The sequence below is a fragment of the Arachis hypogaea genome, chromosome 3, assembly GCF_003086295.3.
Source record: "Arachis hypogaea cultivar Tifrunner chromosome 3, arahy.Tifrunner.gnm2.J5K5, whole genome shotgun sequence".
Classification (NCBI taxonomy): Eukaryota; Viridiplantae; Streptophyta; class Magnoliopsida; order Fabales; family Fabaceae; genus Arachis; species Arachis hypogaea.
The window spans coordinates 32,423,719-32,441,924 of NC_092038.1; the positions used below are offsets into that span (position 1 = coordinate 32,423,719).

General features: G+C 35.6%; 1 protein-coding gene across 2 annotated transcripts; it reads left to right on the plus strand.

Annotated features, from left to right (window-relative positions):
* Positions 1-8,877: 8,877 nt before the first annotated feature.
* On the plus strand, positions 8,878-17,635 carry LOC112790157 (uncharacterized). 2 transcript variants are annotated; one of them, XM_025832417.3, is made up of 22 exons: positions 8,878-10,093; positions 10,447-10,562; positions 10,733-10,941; positions 11,372-11,491; positions 11,886-12,014; positions 12,105-12,230; positions 12,695-12,747; positions 12,855-12,954; positions 13,047-13,164; positions 13,278-13,487; positions 13,590-13,917; positions 14,008-14,101; positions 14,339-14,447; positions 14,645-14,916; positions 15,021-15,148; positions 15,278-15,512; positions 15,743-15,931; positions 16,034-16,320; positions 16,437-16,617; positions 16,713-16,955; positions 17,055-17,146; positions 17,223-17,635. In XM_025832417.3, exons 1-22 carry the CDS (start codon positions 9,258-9,260, stop codon positions 17,368-17,370), a joined length of 4,323 nt encoding a protein of 1,440 aa, XP_025688202.1. In that variant the 5' UTR covers positions 8,878-9,257; the 3' UTR covers positions 17,371-17,635. The 2 variants fall into 2 exon arrangements, with proteins under 2 accessions (XP_025688202.1, XP_025688203.1); XM_025832418.3 differs by having other exon boundaries at positions 8,913-10,093; positions 13,047-13,140.
* Positions 17,636-18,206: the final 571 nt, after the last annotated feature.

The window sequence follows — 18,206 nt, forward strand, 5'->3', positions numbered from 1 at the left end:
TTCGAAGTCCTCTATTGCAAGTTTAGCATACAACCATCTTTTCAACAATTGACACAATTCCTCATCTTTGACATTTGAAGTATCATTTTTTTTCCACATGCCATGCACACAAATGATGAGTCGCATCAGAGAGGACTTCAGATATTGCTTTAATAATAACTTTGTCACCATCAGTCAAAACTACACACGGCTTCTTACTACACATGATCTCTAGCAAATTATCTAGCATCCACCTATACAATGACACACTTTCGTCAAGTAACAAACGAAACCCAAATATCGTTATCTGCTTATGATTATTTGATCCAGAAAAAATCACAGCTAGTCTTTTATATTGGTAATCAAGACTGCTAGATCCATTTGCCAAGATCAAGTTCGCTAGCCTATCATCACTGGTGATGTGTTTTGCGATCACCAGTAGGTCTGCCTCAGCCTTTCCCTCTAGATACACTATCATAGAATTTGCATCACCGTCTGCTATTTTTGCCTACCGGACTTTGTCAACATAGTTGTAGACATCCTTCTTCAAGAACCCCAACAAAGAATGCCCATTGGCCATACCAGCCATGTACCTCACAATCTTAGATTTTGCAATGCCATGTGCATGCATCTCATTAATCTAAGTCTTTCCTGCTTCAGTTAACCCACGATGATTGGCAATCAGATGTACCATTCCTGCCGGTGTTAGTTCGTGATTGTGTTCAACAAGTAATTTTCTCACCTTCCAAGCCTTTTCATTTTTGTCTAAATATATTGAGAATATTACCTTGCAGTTTGTTCTTATCTCCGGTTTGTGTACCCTTTTTCTGTCAACTCTGTTTTAGTGTTTACGTTCCTTCAATCCTTCCTTGTTACAAAAAAATCTATATCTAACCGAATTCCCATCACAGTTTTTGCCCAAGTCACCCTTTCCCATCCTAAATCTATGAACTTTCCCATACCTCCTATAAAACTCATACACACTGTCAATGTTGTCCCAAACCTTCTCTAATATGTCGTCGACACTCAGTCCAGCAACGTTTTCTAACTCCCCACATTCATCATCGGCCATGTCACCGCTAAAACCCCTATGGCTTGACTCCTTGTAAGCATCACTATCACTTCCACAGCAATCACTAGCCCCCTCGCTTAGAGTCACTTCCATCTGTAATTCAAGATCATATCTGATACATTGGGACTTATAACATCAGGTAACAACCAATACATATTGATGTCGTAATACCCAATTTTAGTTGCTAAATCTAACCAATAACCCATTCTTCTAAAGGTTTTATAAAGCAATTACTAAATTTGTATTTGTTGTTCTTTTACTAAATTTTTTTACCTACCTGTTGGAATAACAAATATCAACTAAATTTAATTATAGGGCACAAAAATCTAGTGAGTAACAAACTAATTGGTTTTGTATCCATACTCACAATAAACCAAGCTATCGGATTTCCGCAGTAAAATGTGAAAAGAAATCTGACAAGCTATTATTGTTCACCCTCTATTTGCATTGGATTCCACATTTTACATTAATAATTATGATAATCATCACATTTTAATTAACACAAGTATTATTGTCTCAACATTAATACGATCTACACGTTAAAAATTATCACAAATAACTTTTTAGCTAACAAAGGCACTAATAATCACGAATCAGAATATCACCAACTCAAAGTATGCAAGCATCAACAAAATCAGTATTATTAACTCAGCAGCTCAAAATTAAACCTAGCTTAACAACTTAGAATTAAACAACAAAAATTAACTTGAAGATAAAGATCTTACCAGCGGCCACGTAGGAAGGATAGCGACGGTGACGGAAGAATGGAAACCACGGCGAGAAAGAAAATGAAATAAAGTCAGATGGAGTAAGATAGAGACCTCAAAGAGACGACGACTGGCAAGCCTTTGCGATAGGGATGCCACAAGCAGGACCTACGTGTGACTTGATGACAGGATGGACGATGACAAGAACCCGACACAATCAACACCGGAGACGACAACAGTTAGGCTAGTTTTATCTCTGGAGTGCAACGGGCGATGGTGAATGCTTGTTGGGTTGCATAGGGTTTATGGTTCTTTTTGAATTGAATTCAGTGAGAGTGAGAAACCCACATACGGTTGGATTGAAAATATTAAAACAATATTGTCACCGTGGACTTCAACACTGTCTTCACTTACACATGAAGAAATATCTCCTTCCATGGCTGCCGGGAACAAATAAAAAAATATCTTTCGATTTTTTGGTCAAAGCCAAATAAATTTTGTAAATCTTCTTGTTTTCAAAAATTGGACTTCATTGCTATCATTTTTGGTCATTAAAACAATTTTTTTATGTTTCTTAACACAAAAAGAGTCTAACTCTCTTTAACTTGTCCATGATAATTCATGGTCCATACAATATTTTCACATTCATCCAGTCCAAATATCAAAACAAAAAATAACATTATTATTATTATATTATATTTATTTTCCTAAACCAAACTCATTAATATTTCTTAATCTCTTTGTTAATTAGGAAGTCTGACACAATCCTTCTGAACTATGGGATCCTCGATTGAACTACCTGCCTCCAACTGCAGCATCTGCAAACATAATGAACACTTCAACAAAACATGTGTTCCTACCACCAATTAAGTAACATACACTCTTCACAGCTACTGAAAGATCTTTCTTTCAGTACCATAGTAGCTCCCTAATGTGATTTACCAGAGAGTAACTTTGAACCTGTAGGTTGCTAACGAAAACATCACTACTTGTCTTCATTATTAAATATCACTTTCTATCGTAAGTATTCATTATATATCCTATTATTTATCTATTGTGCTATAACTGTGCATTTTTTGTTTAGCAGATACAATAATCTTTATGATATTATATATCCTTGCAGCTTTACATAAGAAAAGTGCATATACTCATCTCATGAATGAAGAAGATCGCGAGAACTCGGAATGGCTCCACATATTCAAGGAAGTTCTGATGATACCAATGTATGTTTATTTGTTCACTTCTTGGACACCTACTTGAATCATTTTTCGTATAATTTTCTACAGCAAGTATGATCTGCATAATAAGAGCAAAGTTTAGTTGATGTCGAAAAAGTGAAGCCATATTATCAATCACTCATCCAAAAAGTAAAGACTTATAATAGAATGATCTTGTTAATTTTTTGTTTCTATTTTTCTTATATCCTTATTTTATAGCGTGAGCTTTTTTGGGGGGATGGGGGCGGGGGCGGGGGCATGGTTTATAGTACCGAAAAAGCTTAGGTGGTGAAACTTCAACATTAAGGTCGAAGTCAAGCTCTTGTGGGATATTTATACTTTGGGATCCATTGTACCCTTATATTTCTCAAACTTCTAAAATGAAATCATATACATATATCCATCTATATATAAAATTTCAATTCTGCTAGGAACCAAAAGGGGCATAACCAACAACAAGCCAACAAGCATATTTAAACTATATTCTATACTAATTAATTGTTATTAATTATTAATTATTTAAATTTTATTTTTTAAAGAATACAAAATTAATTATTATTAATTACCTCTTTTTACTCTAATTCATCTTTTATCATTTATTACGCAAACCCTAATTTCTCCTTAAACAAAAGTCCAAACTCCAAAAAAATATCAAGGATAGTAATGTAAGGGACAAGATGATTACTGAGTTGTCTATGGAAGTGGGTGATGGCAGAAGGACTCTATTCTGGGAAGATGTCTGGTTACAAGGCGGTTCACTCAAGTTGAGGTTCCCGAGACTTTTCTCTATTTCAAACCAGTAAGGATCTGTCGTAGGGGATTGCGGATTTTGGGATGAGTTAGAGTGGGTTTGGAATTTCCAGTGGAGGCGAGGCCTATATCAATGGGAGTTGGAATTATTGAATAGGTTACATGAGGCTTTAAGGCCTATTAAACTAGCAAGTGATAAGCAAGACAAGCTCGTGTGGAAGTATGACAAGGAAGCAATTTTTCAACTAACTCTTTTGTGCAGGTGGTGCAATCAGAGACTCTCCAAGAGGATATCACAAGCTTCAGCTTCACTAGAACCATATGGAAAGGTTTGGCGCTACCACGAGTGGAGTTATTTATTTGGTTTGTTCTGATAGGAAGAGTAAATACTAAAGAAAGACTACATAGATTTGGAATACTTAGGCATGGGGACAATATATGTGTGTTTTGTAAAAGGGATGTTGAACATATTTACCACTTGTTCTTGGGATGTGAGTTTATTTGGCAGGTATGGTGTCGATGGCTTTCTGATCTCGGGAGAGCGTGGTCTATTCCGGGCTCATTAAAGGAACATTTTGAGAGTTGGACAAGCATCGTGAACAGAAAAGAGGAGCGGAATCGATGGCTGAGGTGCTTCTTTGCGGTCATTTGGAATATATGGCTTGAGAGGAACATGCGTATTTTTAATTCTAATGAAGGTGGTTCAGAAGAGGTGTATCAACGATCCTTGACCAGTTATGGAGAGTGGAGTAGTAGGAACTTTGTTGTTGTTGATGAAAATACCGGAGATGACAACAGGGGTAGTTGATTTACTTTGTTTTATTTCTTTTATTTTCATGTCCTTAGTTTGATTGTCTATTACTCCACTGTATTGTGTTGAGCTCTCTTATTCAAAAAAAATATCAAAATACAAGATAAAGAATAATCCAAATCCTAAGAAAAAAACATACAAAACATAGAAAAAAAATCATCCAAACCTAAGAAGAAAACATACAAAACATAGAAAAAAGAATCATCCAAAATTAATAGAAAGAATCATCCGAAATTTGGGAAAAAGAAACATAAAAAACTAGTTAAAAGAATCATTCAAAACTAAATAGGAGAGGAGAAGAAGAAGAGTCGTAGGGTGACCGGCGACGATATCTTAGACGGTGTTGCGTGTATGGTGGGAGACTCGTGGTGGCGCGTTTCGAGGAGGAAGCCACAGAGGCCACGCATCGCAAGTGGAGGAGTCGCTATGGATCGGAGTAGTTGATCACGTATCGCGAATGGGGGACCGATTGTGGTAATGTCGCAATAGATGCGGGCCGCGACGGTTCAGATGCATCGGGGTGGTGGGCGACGACGTTAACGAAAGAAGGATGGCGACGGGATGCGTGGAAGAGGCTGCGCAGTGTGACGAAAGACGCGACGGTGGTCGATGGGTAGCAGCGTCAAAAATGCGTTGAGATGGGTGGTTTGTGGAGGAAGAGATTTGACCATTTCCAAATAAATGAAAAGGGATTAGATTTTTTATGGATTGTTTTTATTGTGTATTATAAATGTGATTAGGATAAATGTAGAATGAATCTTTTTTAAATTTTGAATTTTAATTTTTAAATTTTTATTTATTTATAAAATTTAAATTATGATAAAGTTAACTTATGTTGACTTATAGGAGAATTGTTTCCATATACTTTTCTATAAAATTTATATACACTTTTATAAGGGTAAGTTTTTTATGTTTTCATTTTTCAACTCTTTCTAATTTGTCTTTAATGTTTGCACATACATCCCCTATAATTATAGTTTGGAAATGAACCGACAGAACTATGCATAATTGAACGGATTTTGTAAACTAAATAATTTGCGTCTATATAAATAAGAAAAATATTAGAGGTATTAGAATTTATTGTTTTTGATCATTATTTAGTTATCAATTCAATTGTTTTAGTCTAATTTTTTTAGTTTAATAATCTAATAATATATTTTATTCTATACTTTTTAACGTTAATAACTAATTAATAGCCAAAAACAATAAATTTTGATACTTTTTTAACATTTTTCTATAAATAATTCAAACAATCATCTAATAACTAATAATATTTCCACTTGTAAGTTGTAACTAAAGTATAGATAAATAAAACTTGCCATTTGAAAAAGTATTTGCTTCCAAAAGGAAGTAATTGGTTTCCTATTTCTTTAAATTTGAATTTAGGAAACAGGTAAAATCGATTCGTGAACTTATTTAAACTCAACTTATTAACAGCTTAATAAATAGAATTTATGAGTTTGTGAGCTAAATATAAGTATAAATTTAAGTTTATATATTAAATGAATTGAACTTAAATTTAGTAAATTCAATTTACTGATTCATAACCTAATTATATTATATATTATTTATTATAATTAATTATATTACTAATATATTATGACTTTTATATTTCTAATTTATAGTAATAATTTATAATTTTATATACACATAATTTTTATATATAATTATAATAGGAGATATAAATTATAATTGATAAATAGACAAATACATAAGTGATAGTTTTTTTTTATATTTTAGTTTATAAACTCAATTTAACTTGTGGGTTTTTAGTGAGTTGAGCTTAATTTTTACAAATAGATAGACTTGATCATTAATGAGCTGAATGATAAATCGAACTCAATTTTCGTGAGTCAAATTTGATACTTTCCGTTAGGGGTGTTCATAGTTTGGTTAATCCAAAAATCAAACCAGTTTTTTGGTTAACCAAAAATATAGTATTGGTTAATTAATTAAATTGGTTTTACATGATGAAACCAGTTATTAACCGGTTAGTGAAATTCAAAATCGGTTTTTAACCGGTTACTAAAGTAAAAACCGATTTTTAAAAAATAACCAATTTTTATATAGAAAAACCGGTTTTTACACCAAAATGTAAAAGAGAGAGGAAAGGGAAGAGGGAGGGAGAGAGAGAGAAAGAGAGAGAGTATGTAATTTGGTTTTGAAATTAGATTTTGATTTTAATTTGGTTTTGATTTTGGTTAACCTGTTAAAAACAGTTTTTTTTTTTTTAATTTGGTTTTGGTTAAGCAATTTTAAAAAATATGGATATGGTTTTTAAAATTGTTTTATTAAATTGGTTAACCAAAATGTGGTTATGGTTTTTTGACCAATTAACCACATTTTGATCTTTTTATGAACACCCCAACTTTCCGCCCTAATCCCAAGTTAATGGTATTAGTTTTTACAATTTTACTAGGTAGGCAATTAGGGTACTAGCCAACTGCAACCAACTCGTACATGAACTACAAAAGAAAACCAACAAAGAGAAAAAACAAAAAAACAAACTTAAATCCACACACCACGGTCCAAAATTGCACTGTTACGTTGCACCGCCCACCATTGTCTGTCGCTCAGTATCGTTTGTGCCGTCTACCACCTTCCCTCGCTCAGAAGTTGTTCGCGTCGACCACAACCGTCTGCTAAGTCTTTTTTAGTTAGAATGATCTATTTAGAGGGGATGCGAATTCAAATTATCACGAGAAATATCTAAAATCAAATGAAAAATATCCAAAATCTAATAAAACAAACATCTAAAACCAAATAAAAATAAATATCCAAAATTTTTGTAAAAAGAATATCTGAAACCTAACAAAAAGAACATCTAAAACCTAACAAAAAACAGATATTTAAAATTATTTTAAAAAATCCAAAACTAGCAAATCGAGATATCCAATATTATTGAAAAACAACATACGAAAACTAAGAAATATCTAAAACTATTAAAAGAATCCATCCAAAACCTAAAAAGAAAAAACATCCAAAACATATGAAAAAGAAACATCCAAAACATATAAAAAAGACACATCTGAAACCTAAGAAAAAAAAATCCAAAATTAAAAAACAGAATCATCCAAAACCTACAACAACAACAAGAACGCCGTATGGGATATAATCGCGGCAGTCGCTCTCTAGTACAATGTCAACCGTGGAGGACGCACGGCTTCTACCGACAGACGACTGGTGCATGACGGACGATGATGGACGGCGCGGTGTTGAGACGCGTATTTGACATTGCATGACGACTGCGTGGGTGGTGGAAAAGACACTAAATTGCGTCGCAACAATGCAGAGGAAGAGGTAGTGTAAAGGAAGAAGTGGCACTGCGAGAGAAAGAAGAAGAGATATGGAGGGAGAGGAGAAGAAAGGTGAAAAGGGAGGAAGAGCACATGTTTTTGAGCATAAAATTAGTTTTTAAAATTTTAAAATTAATTTTTTTTTTTTTTTGAAAAAAGTTAGCTACTTAGTTGCATATAGAGTTAGTTTCTAGACTTTTTTTAGGCTTTATATGTAAAGAACTACATTAACGTGTACAATTGATTAACAATTAAAAGCTAATATAAAATTTAGATTTAGTTTGATAAAACTTTTTGAAAAAGGGCTTGTACTTTTTAAGCACCTTGTTTTGTATTTGATAAATCAAAAAATTTATATACATGTACTTGTGTTTACATATTTTAAAAGTTAGAAATACTTTTAAAAGTATTTAAAAAAAAACTTTTTAAAGTTAATTTGTACTTATCAAAATTCAAAAGTTCAATATAACATCATATATTAATTAATACTAAATTTAATTATTACATTAATGTCTATTATAATATTCTTAAGCTTTAAAAAATATTTTACCAAACACATTTATTATTACTTATACTTATTAAAAATTATTTTTAATTTAACTTACCAAATACAAATACTATAACTTTTGAAAAACTAATTTTTAAAAACTACTTTTAAAAAATAAAAGATTTAACAAACCAAATCTCAATAATTCATAATATTAACTACACGTCAATTCATAATAATTAATTTAATATCTCACTGTTTCCTCTTTTTAATTATCCTCTACCATAAAATAAAAATCCAATAAAAGGCTGTCATTTTCAAGAAAGAGTATAAAATTAAATGAACTTGGTCTATTATTTTCCCTTCATTTTTTATCGTACTCATGAGTCATGACTCATGATGGGTTGCAAATATGAAAAGCCCGTAATTAGTTAATGACTTATCTGGGCCAAAAGTGGGCCGGGCTTGCGTGAGAGATGTGAGTCAGCAGGCCCTGACGTAAGAAAGAAGAAGGAAGGGTACACGTGAGAAGCGTAGGTGGTGCCCCACCGTGTAGACACCTATTCAGTGGGAAAGAGTCCTCTTCGGTTTCTTCCTTTCTTCATTTGTCTTTCTTTCTTTCTGTGCCAAGTCTCTCACTCACTGCTCTTTCGCTTTTCTGCTTCAACTGCCTTTACTTTCCTTTAATCCTCCGTCCCACATACCAATTACACACCTTACACTCATACTCATACACATACACATACACCATTTCCTTTCTACTTTCTTTCTTTCTTTCTTCCGCGCTAAGTTTTTTTCTGATTCCTCAATTGAATTCACCAAAATTTCTACCTTCCCTGTGCTGCATGATATTCCACGAAACCAATTCCACAGAAACCCTAGACACTTCAGTTGTCTCATAAAATAACTATATCTGTGATGAGTTCGGCTCCTTTTTAATGGCTCGCGCTCATCACAATCACACGCTGCTTTTCATACTATACTTTACCTTGTCTTTTCCTTTTCTTGATTTTGCTTCATCATCTTCTTCTTTAGACCATGATTTCTCCATTATTGATTCGGATTTTGACTGGCTCCACGGGGATTACACTCCCCCGGCGCCGCCTCAGCCTCCGCCGCTGCCGCACCCGCCCTCCCTCACCTGCGAAGACGATCTCAGGGGAACTGGTTCCTTGAGAACCTCCTGCGACCTCAATTCCAGTTTGGTTTTCGATAGGGATGTGTACATAGAAGGAAATGGGAGCCTCAACGTGCTTCAAGGTGCGAGCTTGAGTTGCCCGATTTTGGGTTGCGTGATTTTGATCAACGTCAGTAGGGGGTTCACCTTGCAGAACGGTGCATCCATCGTTGCTGGAACTGTCTCTGTGGTTTCCCAGAATGCCAGCTTGCTCGCTGACTCTGTCATAAACGTGACCGGTATGGCCGGTATGCCGCCTTCTCAGACCAGTGGCACGCCGTCGGGGACTCAGGGCGCCGGCGGGGGTTACGGCGGCAGAGGTGCCAGCTGTGTCTCCGACAACACCAAGCTTCCCGATGATATCTGGGGTGGGGATGCGTACTCCTGGTCCTCACTGGACAAGCCGTGGAGTTATGGGAGCAAAGGGGGGACCACAAGTAAAGAAGAAGATTATGGTGGGGAAGGAGGTGGCAGAATCAGCTTTGAGGTACTTGATTCCATTGAAGTCTCTGCGGATCTTTTGGCAAATGGAGGTGACGGTGGGATCAAGGGTGGTGGAGGTTCTGGTGGTAGCATTTATATTAAAGCTCAGAGAATGTAATGTGCCCCCTTTCCCTCTCTCTTCCTTTAATGCAACAGTGCATTTTTAAAGTTGAGCATTACATCAGTTTTTTCTTCCTATTCGGGCTTATTATGTTATACGTAGACACGTAGTGACTAGTGAGTGTGTGCATATCTGATGGGTTGGCAATGGTCTTGCAATTTTTCTGTTCTCATCGTTATTAGTTTTTGCTGAAAGTGTTTACAATGAGGTGCTCTTTAACATGCAAATGTTAAACAAGCAATGCTTCCCTTCATGGGCTTCAACTCTTCTCTATTTCCCTGTGTAATTTCAGATTGCCGGGGCTAATGAAATAGTTTGCAACTAATCATGTCCTCTCAAAACGCAGGACCGGAACTGGCACTATCAGTGCTACAGGAGGTGGTGGGTTTGCCGGAGGTGGAGGTGGACGAGTTTCAATCAATGTCTTCAGCAGACACGACAATACGAAATTCTTCATTCATGGTGTGATACAGTGACTGCTGTTTTTAAATATGCAATTTTATTGACCCCTGTCTTGTGTTGATTATAATTTTCTAGAACAATTTTATTCTGCATTCTGATAAGTGAAAGTTCATTAATGCTAAGAAATGCTACTGGCATGATATAATATACTTTTCTTTTGTTTTTTGCAGGAGGAGTTAGTCTGGGATGTTCTGGCAACGCAGGTGCTGCTGGGACATATTATGATGCTGTTCCTAGGACTCTTACAATTTGTAATTATAACTTATCTACACAAACTGATACGCTTCTGTTAGAGTTTCCTAAGGTGCCTCTTTGGACAAATGTTTATATCCAGAATAAAGCCAAGGCATTGTTTCCATTATATTGGAGCCGTGTTCAGGTGATTGAAATACTGAGCCTGTTTCCCATTGAAATGACATATTATATTAAATTTTGAAAAAGGGGGGATGTTTTGAAGAGAGGAGAACGGTTGATAAGAGTAATTTAAGCAGTACAAAAATAAAATCCTTCATAAATAATTAAATATTCAGATGCCAATAAGAGTTACTAATGGACATTCGGGCTAAACTTGGAGGATCTACGTTTGGCCATTTGTTGGTATAACGTCTCTTGTGGGAAAATGAAGTTGAAGAAAAACTAGGAATCGGTTGACAATAGACAAGGCAAATGTGATATAGTTACCTATTATTGTCTATTAGGATCAATTGATGGAGGGATCAATATTCTGTTATTTTTAGTGCTATCTTCATATCATCGCAGGTGAGATTTAAAGAATTGATTAAATACTACGTATTTTCATGAACTTACAGGTCAGTGGGCTAGTTCGTTTGACTTTTGGCTCTGTTTTAAGTGTTGGGCTTGCTCATTATGGTTCATCAGAGGTTGAGTTAATGGCAGAAGAGCTTCTAATGAGTGACTCCACAATCAAGGCAAGCGGATTTGGACAGCTTCTTTTTTCTTAGAGTAGTATTTTTTTCACTTTTGGACATTACATGCTCTTTCAAAGCCCATGTTATAATAATTGTTTCTTTTTTTTGAAGTACTTATTAATATTTTTTAGTGTTTTGTATAAACCTTTTTTAAAAATAGATAGATTGTGAAAAATTGGCTAGATTAGAGTCAATATTTGGTTTATATATCTTGCGCTGATCCAAATTCAGAATCCATATCCTACTGACTTAAATATTATAAAAGTTTGAGGGAGCCAGTTGTTCTTACTCATCTACAACTGGACATTATTCTATCACATGACATTTGTATTGGATGGTTAATGATGAATAATGTGTTCCTGTCTATTTTTGTTGTTTTTGCTCTATTGATTAGGTATTTGGGGCGCTTCGTATGTCTGTCAAGATTCACCTGATGTTGAATTCCAAGATGCTTATAGATGTCAACGGTGAACCATTTGTTTCAACGACTTTACTTGAAGCTACCAACTTAGTAGTTCTCAAGGTTGGTATCCTTTGTATTTTTCTCATTTACATCAGAAGCTTAATATGTATTTATTTCTTATGACATGCTTCCCTATGTGGTGGTGAGCAGGATTCATCAATTATTCATTCTAATGCAAATTTGGGAATTCATGGACAAGGTTTTTTGAACTTATCTGGACCTGGAAATCTGATTGAAGCTCAACGTCTGATTTTGTCATTGTTTTATACTATCAATGTAAGTCAAAGTGATGCATTTAAGTTCATAGGCATTCTCTATGTTGACATTATGTTTAGGCACATCTGTTTTGTATCTTGGGACAATCATGTGCATGCTCACTTTGATGGAAGTTTTATTTTGTTGGGGCAATCATCTGTTTTGTTGGTATCAAGAAAATTTGAGCTACAAATTTGGTGGATTGAAAACAAAAAAAAGGGAAGAAAAACTTGGGGGATTGATGGGTGGATATTTTTCTACTCAAATTTGGTACTGCAAATTTGGGTTGGCAGTCAAACAATTATGTATTTTTTTAAGCAACATATGAGGGTTAGCATGTTATGAGCAAAGAAGTTTGACTTTGTAGGCAGAGACAATAGCAATAGTTTACGAAGCTAGCTAACTTACATTTTTCCTTCTTGTTCCATTTATATTTACTGTCTTCTTGTCTTAGTAATAATAACTCTCATCTTTGATATTTAAAGGTCGAGTCTGGATCTGTTCTAAGAGGTCCTTTGGAGGCTGCTGGTGATGATATGTGAGTTTATTGGATGTATAGTAAGAAAGCTTTAGCAATTAGCATGCAATTCTCCCTTTCGTTTAATGTATTATTTTCCTTCTTTTTTTTTCTTTTGGAAATGGTAGGACACCAAAACTCTACTGTGAACTTGAAAATTGCCCTGTGGAATTGCTCCATCCACCTGAAGATTGTAATGTGAATTCTTCATTGGCTTTCACCCTTCAGGTTGTTTATTACTCAAGTCAAAAACAAAATCACTATAAAGGTTAGATTATCTCTGTATCAAGGATAGTAAATATCTTGGGTTGCTATTGCAGATATGTCGGGTTGAGGATGTGAATGTCGAAGGCACCATAACTGGCTCCGTTGTGCATTTTCATTGGATTCGAAATGTATATGTCCAAAATTCTGGTGTGATCAATGTCTCTGGGCTTGGTAGTGTTTTTTACTCTAGATCCATGTCCATAACAGATCTCATACATTGTTTTTATATGGTTTTAAATGGTTTATTGTTACTGTACTGAATTGTTATTTGGAGTTTTTTGCAGGCTGTACTGGTGGGTTGGGTAGAGGAAGGTATTTTGAAAATGGAATTGGTGGGGGTGGTGGACATGGAGGCTATGGTGGAGATGGATATTACAATGGTAATTTCGTTGAGGGTGGTTCGACTTATGGTGATGCTGGTTTGCCATGTGAACTCGGCAGTGGCAGTGGAAATGATAGCCTAGCTGGTGCAACAAAAGGAGGTGGAATTGTAGGTAAGATCTGAAGTAAAGTTTGGTTGTGTCTAAACATAATGCTGTTACTCAATAATCTCAAGTGAAAGCTGGTTTGTATAATTATTATCTTGATTTTGGCAGTGATGGGTTCATTGGAGCACTCATTATCAAGTTTAGTCGTGAAAGGTTCAGTTAAAGCTGATGGAGAAAGCTTTGGAGGAGATACAGGGCAGGATGGTAAAATTACTTCAAGCATTGGTCCTGGTGGTGGCTCTGGTGGAACTGTTCTGTTGTTTGTTCAGACAATATCACTTGGTAATTCTTCCATAATCTCAACTGCTGGAGGACAAGGTAGTCCTGGTGGGGGCGGGGGTGGGGGTGGTGGAAGGATTCACTTTCATTGGTCTAATATTCTAGTTGGAGATGAATATATCCCTATAGCAAGTGTAAATGGAAGCATTCTTACTAGGTTGGTGCACAAGCAAAGTATGCTTATATGGGCTGCTTCTTCTTCTTCTTCTTCCAAGATATTTTATTTAGTTTTCATTTCTAATTTCAGAGGAGGACTTGGTGGCGGGCAGGGTCTTCGTGGGAAAAATGGATCTATAAGTGGAAAAGCTTGCCCCAGAGGGCTTTATGGCATCTTCTGTGAGGTATGTCAGCAATCTTCCTTTACTATTTTCATTCAACATTTTTATAATTGGAATGAAATTTAGAAAAACTAGTTGCCCTGGCATCATCAACTTTATTTTGTGATCCTTTTTTCTGTCACCCACATAGTATCTGGGCTGGTTTGTTCATGTGTGTATAGGTGAGATGATTTTGGAATTTGAAGATAAACTAGTCAGTTTCCTTAAATAAGTCACTTCAATTTTAACTACGCGTTGCAGGAATGCCCTGTCGGTACTTTTAAAAATGACACTGGGTCTGATAGAGCTCTGTGTCGTGATTGTCCGCCTGATGAGCTTCCACATCGTGCCATATATATTCCTGTTCGAGGTATTTTCCATAACTAACATGTGTCATACTTGAAACAGAGTTAAAGCCTATTAATATGTGCACTTCTACTTGAAACATTTCCTTAACTGTTTGATACTCTCGGTCAAACCTCTGCGGTGCAAGTGTAACCCTCTTTTAATATTTTATCGCATAATTTTAAATTGATCAGATTCCTAATTCCCATTTACTTTAAATAGGTGGTGTGGTAGAGAATCCTTGTCCATACAGATGCATATCTGATAGGTATCACATGCCAAACTGCTATACCACATTTGAAGAGTTGGTTTATACTTTTGGTGGGCCGTGGCTTTTTGGTCTTCTTCTCTTGGGTGTCCTCATAGTGCTTGCCCTAGTTCTCAGTGTTGCACGAACGAAATACATTGCGGGGGATGATTTACCACCCCATGCGTCTTCTCGGAATGATACTCGATTGAACCACTCTTTCCCTTTTCTGGAGTCGCTGAATGAGGTCCATGACCTAGCTCTCCTTGTCAATTTCATGAATGGTCACCGCCTTTGGAACTATATTCATCATTGTAGTCTATTTTAACTTAAATTCCTGTGACCTTTCAGATTATTGAAACAAGTAGATGTGAGGAATCTCAGAGTCATGTGCACAGGTTGTATTTCCAGGCCCCAAATACATTCAGTGAACCTTGGCATCTATCTCATTGTCCCCCTGAACAAGTAAAAGATATTGTGTATGCCTCTCTTTTCATGACAGATAGTGGATCTTCGAATATTGTCAACAATATATATTCTGCACACTGTTATTTTAGTTCATATTGTGATGGATCTTGAAACTATTTAGTATACAACTTATATTGCAGATATGAAGATGCCTTTAATAGATTTGTGGATGAGATTAATAGTTTAGCTACTTATCACTGGTGGGAAGGGTCTATATACAGTATCCTCTGCATCGTTGCATATCCTCTTGCTTGGTCATGGCTGCAAAGGTGTCGAAGAGCAAAATTGCAGCAACTTAGAGAATATGTTCGATCAGAGTATGATCATGCTTGTTTGCGTTCTTGCCGGTCACGAGCACTCTATGAGGGGCTGAAGGTTCTCCAGATTTACTTTCCTCGGTGTTTGCTAAATTTACTACTGAAACCATTTGTTACTTCAATTATCCTTTCCTGTTTTTGCCTCCCCACTCATAAAAAATATATCATGGAATGTGTTTCTGTCGTCCTATTTTCCTTAGTTTCTCTCCTGATCAAACGAAAGGATTATTTGTTAGAACCATTTTTGTATCATACACTAGTATAGTTACACCATCTATCATGTTACAGGTAGGTGCAACATCTGATCTGATGCTGGCATATCTGGATTTCTTTCTTGGCGGGGATGAGAAAAGACCTGATTTGCTGCCTCGCCTTCATCAAAGATTTCCTATGTCTATAGTTTTTGGGGGAGATGGAAGTTACATGAGTCCTTTCTCTCTTCACAGTGATAATATTCTTACTAGCATCATGAGTCAGGTTTGCATAGCTTAAATTTTAACTCTCGGTGAAATGTTAACAAATACTTAGATGTTTATTTTGTTGGTTCATTAATCATTATTATATTTTTGTGCTTTCTAGTCTGTTCCATCAACTATATGGTATCGGCTAGTGGCTGGTCTTAATGCCCAACTACGCTTGGTTCGCCATGGACATCTAAGGATAACTTTTGGCCCTGTTATTAGCTGGCTTGATGTATATGCAAACCCCACATTGGCTAGATACGGTGTCCGTGTTGATCTTGCCTGGTTTCAGCCCACAGCCTCTGGATATTGCCAATTTGGACTTGTGGTACATGCAACTGGGAATGAAAGCATCTCTTCATCGTGGGAAGGTTACGAAGATTCAATAAATGAAAAGCAGCCACAGTATGCCAAATTTTTAGTTCTTTTGCTGACTATTAATGAGTATGAGAATTTTTATTCCAAAAAAAAAAAGAAAGAGAAGTCTGTGATTAGTAACTTCTGATGCTTTTGATGTGCAGTTTCCTTAGAGGTTCTAGAAATCCAGTGCATTACATGACAGGCTATGAACACCCATTGATTCCTAGAAAGATATCTGGTGGGATATTAAATGCCAAGAACCTGAGAACACTTAAAGAGCGGAGAACAATATATTATCCTTTTGCTTTTATTATTTACAATACAAAACCTGTTGGTCATCAGGTATTAAAATATTTTCCGTAGTTAACTTCATTACATCTGAGAAAAGTCTGGTTAGTGTTCTTACACAAGCTTTTCTGACTCTTGTATAATTGCAGGATCTTGTTGGTCTGGTTATCTCTATACTACTCCTGGGAGATTTCATCCTAGTGTTGCTTACTTTGCTTCAGATGTACTCATTGTCCCTATTGAACTTCTTTTTAGTGCTATTTGTTCTTCCTCTTGGGGTACTATTTTCGTTTCCATCTGGAATTAGTGCTTTGTTTAGCCAAGGACCAAGGAAATCAGCTGGGCTTGCTCGTCTGTATGCTTTGTGGAATCTTACCTCCTTGGTCAATGTTGTAAGAAGTTCTGAACTCATTTATTTTTTAATGTAGCAATATTTTTTAAGCTCCTATCACTTGTTTTAAACCTAGTGTAAAATGGATTTCTTGAAACAGGCAGTAGCTTTCTTTGGTGGATTTATTCATTATATAGTAGCACATTCAAATAACAAGCTCTCCAACAACATTCAATCCTGGAATTTTAGTTTGTAAGTAGCTGTTACAAAATTTGATTCTAGAGATGAATTTGAAGTCACAGTTTCACATGTGGTGCTTGTTTTGTAGGGATGAAAGTGAATGGTGGATGCTGCCATCCGGTCTAACACTATGCAAAATAATTCAAGCACGCCTTATTGATTGCCACGTTGCTAACCAGGAAATACAGGATCCCTCATTGTATAGCAGTGATCCTGACGTCTTCTGGAATTCTTAGATGTTTTAACTTTGGTTTCTGTATATTTTTTTTAGTGTAGGTGGCAGCTGCCGTATTTTGTGGCATTGTGTAAATTGTATTGTTATAGGAAAGGGAAAGGGAAGGTTCATCAAAGGACATCGTCATACACATCCGTGTTATTATAGTTTGTTCTGATTATTACTAGGGTCACGTGTCCAGCAATAACATTAACATGGGTAGATGAGCTGAAATTACAAATTCACAATCAATCATCAATAACACAATTGAATTAATTATTTAACAACAGGGATTGTGCCCGATATTGGTAACTTTTGGTTGTATACGATTAGTTACTCCATGTGATTCACGTTAATTACCGTTTTGAAATTTCTTAATTATTGTTTATAAATATAATAATTGTATGAAGAAACATGTAACACTACTATCCAATGCATTAGCTGTATAATATATAGTAGAGCTAACGGAATATTTCCCCAGATGCCCAGCACACTTACATTCTATAGTAATATCCTTTAGTATTTATTTTTGGTAAATTCGATCGTATTCTTTTTAAAGTGACATGTAAATTATCCTTTGCTTTATGATTAAATACTATCTTAACTAATTAGGTCATTTTGTAATTAAAAAAATATTTAAAAGGGGTGAATGTATAATTTGATAAAATATTAAAAATTAAATCCTAGTTTTTTTTTTACCAAATCAATCTTCTAGAAAATATGCCCTAACTCTCTCTAATAGCTGTCGCTCCTCCCCCATTCCTTCTTCGTTATTGGGCTTTCGAGACATGACTATTCCATCGTATTTTGATATTCGAACTAGAAGTTGAAATTTTTGGCACAAACTTTTTGACCCAT

Bases quoted from the DNA above. Each gene is read 5' to 3' on its own strand.
- LOC112790157 (XM_025832417.3), top strand. From the start codon at position 9,258: ATGGCTCGCGCTCATCACAATCACACGCTGCTTTTCATACTATACTTT. The intron at 14,102-14,338 runs GTATGTCAGCAA...TACGCGTTGCAG, and splicing joins TTTATGGCATCTTCTGTGAG to GAATGCCCTGTCGGTACTTT. The intron at 15,149-15,277 runs GTATGCCTCTCT...CTTATATTGCAG, and splicing joins GAACAAGTAAAAGATATTGT to ATATGAAGATGCCTTTAATA.